The sequence below is a fragment of the Hyaena hyaena genome, unplaced genomic scaffold, assembly GCF_003009895.1.
Source record: "Hyaena hyaena isolate Hyena2069 unplaced genomic scaffold, ASM300989v1 scaffold_254, whole genome shotgun sequence".
NCBI lineage: Eukaryota > Metazoa > Chordata > Mammalia > Carnivora > Hyaenidae > Hyaena > Hyaena hyaena.
The window spans coordinates 54,780-62,070 of NW_024080890.1; the positions used below are offsets into that span (position 1 = coordinate 54,780).

General features: G+C 47.6%; 2 protein-coding genes across 2 annotated transcripts in view; both read left to right on the forward strand.

Moving 5' to 3' along the window:
• The window catches only part of TSPEAR (thrombospondin type laminin G domain and EAR repeats), a 48,684-nt gene that overhangs the window by 14,469 nt on the left and 26,924 nt on the right, over window positions 1–7,291 (forward strand). The gene's annotated exons all lie outside the window — the stretch shown is intronic.
• LOC120240654 (keratin-associated protein 10-8-like) overlaps window positions 1–7,291 on the forward strand; it is a 10,677-nt gene that overhangs the window by 1,173 nt on the left and 2,213 nt on the right. The window contains 1 exon segment of the mRNA XM_039245426.1: window positions 7,145–7,289. Within this exon segment, the coding sequence (XP_039101357.1) occupies window positions 7,145–7,289 (145 nt within the window).

Genomic DNA, 7,291 nt, shown 5'->3' on the forward strand with positions numbered 1-7,291 from the left:
CCCTCCCCCTTTCTCTGCTGGGGTCGCTTGGCCCCCACCTCCCACCTGTCAGCCCCTCCTCGGGCACCCCAATAAACTCACTTCACCGGCCGATCTGCCTCCTTCCATCCGACCCTCAAGGGGGTGGGGGATCCCAGGGTTTTGCCCAGACGTAGTCTCCCCCAGCCTGGAACATTTCTGGAACCCGGGGACGGAGCGGCCCCAGAGGCGGGGCCTAACTCCTGTGGGCGGGGCCTAACTCCTGTGGGCGGGGCCGCGGGGTGGGACTCCGCCCTCACCCAGGAAGCTCGTGCTGCTGGGCCGGGTGCCCAGGGCTTCCCAGGTCTGGGGGTTCTCATCCCCTGGCCCGTGTCCACCCACCGCCCCATCTGGACAAACTGCCCCCAGATGAGGGTCTGGAGGCTCCAGGCAGCACAGCGTCCATGGGCCTGGGGTGGCACTGGGGTCCTGTGGGCTCTACCCGGTTAGCGGAAAGGTGACGGAGCGGGGGAGGCAGTGCCCCAGGCAAGATGGGGTGATGGGGACTGGATTCCTTCCCACCCGGGCCAACTCAGATTGACAAGGTCATGGGCCCGAGGCGCACAGAACCAGTGCACCTGCGGGAGAGATGTGCAAGGCTCTTGTCACTGTGGGCACCCTCACCACCTGGACAGGGCTTCCAGCCCCCTGCAGAGGGGCGAACCCCACGGGACTCCAAGGACACCGAGTTTCCTAGATGGCCTTGGGGGTTGGGAGAAGCCCAGGCAGCCAATGCTGCGGGCAGAATGCTGGAGAAGAGACCCGTCACAGAGCGTCAACCCCCCACCCCCCGCCCCGGAACCGCTGTGCTCGGCCCGCTCATGCCCCTCTCTGCCAGCCCCTGGCACCGCTGGGCTGCTGTCTCCATGTTGAGTCATTCCCAGAATGCCATGAGTCTGGAACCGTATGGCACATTCCAGACCTTCTCCTGCCATCAGGCGGGTCTAAGTCCCCTGTGTCTCCTCATGGTGTGACTGCTCAGTTGTTTTTCTAATCTGTTTTTGTTGATGCAAAATACGTGTAACATCAAGTTTACCATCGTGACCATTTTTAAGTGTGTCATTCGGTGGTGTTAAGTCCATTCACAGGGCTGTGCGGCCGTCTCTACCCTCTGCCCCCACGACTCTTCATCTCCGAGAAATGAAACCGGGTCCCCATGAAACACGGACCTCCCCATCTCCCCTCCCCGGCCTGGCACCCACCCTTCTGCTTCGGGTCTCTGAAGCTCCTCACACAAGTGGAATCGTTCTTTACCCGGCCTAGTGTGCTCATGTCTCGTCCGTGTTCTAGCCAGACTTGCTTCCTTTCTTAGGGCTGAATAATAGTCCGCAGTATGGATGGACCACATCTGCTTGTCCATCTGTCTGCTGATGGGCACCTCGATTAGTCTGCATCTTAGCAGTTGCGAATAATGGTGCTGTGAGCGTGCGTGTCCAAGCGTCTCCTTGAATCCCTGCTTTCAGTTCTTCTGGGTCTATACCCGCTATAATTACTGGATCGTGTGGTAATTCCACCACTACTTTTTTGAAGAACCATGACACAAATTCCCTCAGTAGCTGGACCATTTCATATTCCACAAAGGCTTCAACTTCTCCACGTCTCGTCAACACTTGTTATTTTCTCCTTGTTACATATATGGATTACGTATGCTATCTCCTCATTGTGCTTACATTTACATGAATATTCTTTTCTTTGTAATATATATAGTTATCTCCTTGTACTTATATTTATATAAATATTAGGTTATATATGATATACATTCTTATCTTAATGGATGTAAGGTGGTTTCTCAATGTAGTTTTGATTTGTGTTTCTCTAATGATTAGTAATGTGGAGCCTCTTTTCACATGCTTATTGGCCACATAATTTGTACTTTTGTTTGGAAAAATGTCTATTCAAGTCCTTTGCTCATTTTGGAATTGGGTTGTTTTGTCTTCTGTTGTTGAGTTTTAGGAATTCTCTATACATTTTATATATTAATTTCTTATCAGACACATGATTTTCAAATATTTTCTCCCATTTTATTGAGGTTACCTTTTCATCTCCATTGGTGCTGCCTTTTGATGCAAACTATTTAACATTTTTACGAGAGCCGATTTTTGTATTTTTCTTATGTTGCCTGTGCCTTGGGTGTCACATCCAGGGAACCATTGCAAAATCCAGTGTTGCAAAGCCTTTGTCCTGTGTTCTCTTCTAAGAGTCTTATAGTTTTCGGTCTTCCATTTAGGTCATGGATCCATTTTGAGTTCAGTTTTGCATGTGGTGTGAGGGAAGAGCCCACTTACCTTCTTTTGCCTTGGGGATAGTGGGTTTTGCCCACACTGTTTGTTGAAAAGACTGTCATTTCTCCATTGAAGGGACTTGGTGCCCTTTCAAAAATGACTTGATTGACCTAATATGTTTATTTCTGGACTCTAATGTACTCCGTTGGTCCAAATGTCTGTTTTATGAACACAGCATCGCCCTGTGTCCATTTTTGTAGCTTTGTAGGTTGTTATCAATCTAATTTATTGTCAAGTTAACTAACATACAGTGTACACAGTGAGCTCTTGGCTTCGGGAGTATAATCCCATGATTCCTTGCTTACATACAGCACCCAGTGTCCATCCCAACAGGTGCCCTCCTCAGTGCCCATCCCCCATGTCCCCCCCCCCGCCATCTACCCTCAGTTTGTTCTTTGTGTTTAAGAGTCTCTTATGGTTTGCCTCCCTGTAGCTTTGTAGTTTCAAATCAGGGAGTGGGAGTCTTGTTTTTTTTTTTTTTTTTTTTTTTTTTTTCAGGATTGTTTTGGCTATGTGTGATTCCATGTGAATTTAAGGATGGAGTTTTATGTTTCTATAAAACACCTCACTGAGATTTCAAGAGTGACTGCATTATATGTGTAGATTGCTTTGGATAATATTGGCATCCTAACGACATTGAGTCTTCCAATCCATGAACATGGGATGTCTTTCCATTTATTTATGTTTTCTTTACTGTCTGTCAACAGTGTTTTATAGTTTTTGTTGTACAGGCCTTTCACCTCCATGGTTGTTAATTCATTTTATTTTATTCTTTTTTTGATGCAATTGTAAGTGGAATTGTTTTTATAATTTCCTTTTGGAAAATTATAGTGCAGGGAAATGCAACTGAATTTTGACTTTGTATCCTGCTATTTTTCTGAATCCACTTACTAGTGCTAACAGGTCCTTAGGGTTTTCTACATATAAGATCATAGCATCTGTGAACAGAGGTGGTTTTACTTCTTCCTTTCCAGTTTGGACTACTTTATTTTATTGTCTAACTATTCTCCTAGAGCTTCCAGTACTGTGGTGAATAGAAGCAGTGAAAGCAGGCATCCCTGCCTGTCCTGATCTTAGAGGAAAAACTCTCGTTCTTTCACTGTTGAGTATGAGGTTTGCAGTCGGATTTTCACATTATTATGTTCGGGTAGTGCCTTCTATTCCTAACTTGTTGAGTGTTTTTATCATGAGAGGTTGCTGAATTTTGTCAAATGCATTTTCTGTATCAATTGAGATGATCATGTGCTCTTTTCTTTATTCTGGTAATGTTGGGTATTATATTGACTGATTTTCATATGTGGAACCATCCTTGAATTCCAGAAATAAGTCCTTCTTGGTTGTGGTGTATAATCCCTTTATTATGTTGCTAATATTTTGTCGAAGGTTTTTGCATCAGTGTTCGTAAGGGAACTTGTTTTGTAGTTTTCTGTTCCTGTAGTGTCTTTGCCTGACTTTGTTATCACAGGATTGTAAGTCTCATAAAATGAGTTGGGGTGTGTTCCCTCCTGTTTAATTTTTTTAAAGTTTATAGTGAACTAGGAATAATTGAACAAACTCTTAACCTGATGTAAGGCATCTATGAAAAACCTACAGCCATTACCATACTTAATTGTAAAAGACTGAATGCTTCCTGCTAAACATCAGGAAGAAGATACAGATGTCCTCTCTCACTGTTCCTATTCAGCATCACACTGAAGTCCTACCTGTGTGGCTAGCAAGGAAAAGAAATGCATATTCAAAATGAAGAAATACAATTGTCTCTATTCCCAGAAGACATGATGGTCCACATAGAAGACCCCAAGAATATACAAAAAACTCCTAGAAATATAAGAGAGTTTGGCAAAGTTCAAGTATGTAAGTCTAAAATTATAAAAAATCATTTCTTTCATTTTATTAAAAATGTTTAATGTTTATTTTTGAGAGGAAGAGAGAGAGACAGAGCATGAGTGGGGGAAGGGCAGAAAGAGAGGGAGACACAGAATCTGAAGTAGGCCCCAGGCTCTGAGCTGTCAGTACAGAGCCCCACACGGGGCTTGAACTCATGGACCTAAGCTGAAGTCGGATGCTTACCTGACTGAGCCAGCAAAATTAATTAATTTCTATATAGTAGCAAAAAACAATAGAAACTGAAAAGGTTTTGCTTAAAAGTTTGATTCACAACAGAATGAAAAATGAACGCTTAGGTATAAATCTCACGGATGTGTACATAGTGAGAATGATAAAAAATGCTGATGGAAGTAATTTAACAAAGCAAATGAATGGAGAGCTCGACTACGTTCTAGGTTATGGTCGAGTAATTGTCATGATGTCAGTTACCTCTGGGCTGATCCACGGATTCAAGGCGATCCCAATCCAGGTCCCAGCAAGAGAGTTTCATCAATCTGAACAAGCTAATTCTAATTTTTTTTTTTTTTGTAAAGGCAAAGGAGCTCAAATACCCAAACTATTTGAAAACAGTGAACAAAGTTGGTGGATTTTACTACCTGACTTCAGGATCTACTGTAAAGCTACAGTAATCAAGACAATGTGATGTTGGCAAAGGAATAGAAGTGCACAGTTTAATGAAACAGGATAGTCACATAGACCCATAGGAATACAGGCGACTGACTTTTGACACATTCGGGAGACAATGTATTTGAAGCAGCTACATGTCCGTACCAGGAAAAAAAAAAGTGAATCTTGATCCAGAACTTACGCTTGGTGTAAAAATATAATGAAAATTGATCATAGGCCTAAAATGTAAAATGTGAATGCTTTAAACTTGCAGAAGAAAACACAGGAGAAAATTGTGACTGTGTGTTGAGCCTTAATACCAAAGGCATGGTCTGAAAAAGAAGAAAATTGATAAACTGGACGTGACTAATATTAACCCCATTTGCTCTTCCAAAAAGCTGGTAAGAGAATGAAAAGACAAGCCACAGAGTGGTAGAAAAGATTTGAAGTCACACATCTGAGCCGAGCACAGCTGCCTCGAACAACACCGGCTTAAACTGTGAGTGCCCCCTTAAACCTGGGTGCTTTCGGTAAGCATGGCACAGCACCCTGAATGTCTTTTCTCTTCCTGGTGGTTTTCGTAACGACATCTTCCCTAGCTTGCCTCACTGTGGGAATGAGCATATGACATAAGTAACATACAATATGTGTTAAACGGCTGTGTGTGTGATCAGTAGGACCTCTGGTCAACAGCAGGTGACAAACTGTCAAGTCCTTGGGGAGTCAAAGTTATACACGAATGTCTGACGGTGGGGGGGTCAGGGCCCCCACTCCCATGTTGTTCAAGGGTCCAGTGCACACATCTACAATGCACAAAGGGCTCTCAAAATTCAATGTCAAGAAAACCTAAGAAAGGAAGGGGCCTGGACACTCAAAGGAATACCAAAAAGACGCATGGATGGCACGTGAACACACGAAAGATGCTTGACACCATTAGCCGTCAGGGTGATGCAAGGAAATTACAGGAAGATACCCCTGCTCACCGATGAGAGCGCCTACTGTTTAACAGAACGCAGGCGGCCTCGAGTGCTGCCGGTGACATGCAGCAACTAGAACTCTCCAAGGCTGTTGGGGGTGAAGGACACAAAATAGTTTGGCTGTGCGTGCAAGCAGGGGAGGGGCAGAGAGAGAGGGAGAGAGAGAATCCCCAGCAGGCTCAGTGCTGTCAGCACAGAGCCTGACTCAGGGCTCGAACCCACGAACTGTGAGATCATGACCTGAGACGAGATCAAGAGCCGGACGCTTAACTGACCGGCTGTGTTGCCGGGATGGGGGACACAAGGGGCTTCCGCTCGGCGCCTCGGTACTAGAAACGCCCCGCTCCCCATCCCGTGCACCAGAGGGCTCGGTGCAGCCGCACAATCGAACCCACCTCCCTCCAGCTTCGAAGATGTGGCTCCAGGCCTTCAGGCATCTCGGTTCGCTGCGTTGAAGTGGGATGCGGATCTCTCTGGAAGCTTCCAGGACGCTTCTTTAGGTTTTGTGAGAGAGCTGGCCAGCATGTCCAGACTCAGCATCCTCTCCCGCGATCAGTCTGAGCCCACCTCCCAGGACCACATCTCCTTCTGCTCCGAGAAATGTTGCCTTTGGCTGATTTGTCTTCCCGGAGAGCTTCTCTGATGAACACCGGACGGATGCACAGCGTCCGTTTCTCTTTGGGTTTGCACAACTTGTCTCCGTCGTTCTGTGCTGAAACATCTGTCCCACCTTCCCATTCACCCCTGACTGTCCTGACCGCCACTCAGCACTCAGTGTGTGCGGAAGTCCTGCAGCCGAAGCACAGAGCTGCCCGTGTGTCCACCCGCCCGCCCGCTGACACGCCGGGGTGCAAGGTCCTTACCAGCAACCCCGCAGCCCCCCCGGCAGCACGGTGCACAGTGGGCAGTGGGCAGGCTGCACGGCCGCAGGGCTTCGGGACTCTAGATTTTTCCTCTGGTGTTTGCTTAGAGAACTAAACGTAGTCAGGGGCCAACCGGTCCTTAACCACAACAGGCATTTTCTAAGCAGCAAAGTCTTGTGTAAATAAACCAGAGGTAATAAACACTCTCAGGACTCAGTCAAAACACCAACAAGGAAAGGGAAGTCTTGGTGACAACACAAGCCTGGGAGTATAAAAGCCGACAGCCAGCCGGAGCTCCTCACACACTCACACTCACACACACACACTCACACGCACCCTCCTCCAACCCCGCCCCCACCATGGCCACGTCCACCCTGTCCGTCTGCTCCAGCGACCTGAGCTACGGCAGCCGCGTCTGCCTGCCCGGGGCCCCTGACTCCTGCCCCGGCTCCTCCTGGCAGGGGGGCGACTGCCCAGAGAGCTTCTGCGAGCCCCCCTGCTGCGCCCCCAGCTGCTGCACTCCCGCCCCCTGCCTGACCCTCCTCTGCACCCCTGCGAGCTGCGTGTGCAGCCCGTGCCAGCCAGCCTGCACCAGCTCCTGCGGCACCTCCTCCCCCTGCCAGGGAGCCTGCCGCACCCCTGTGTGCTGCAAGCCCGT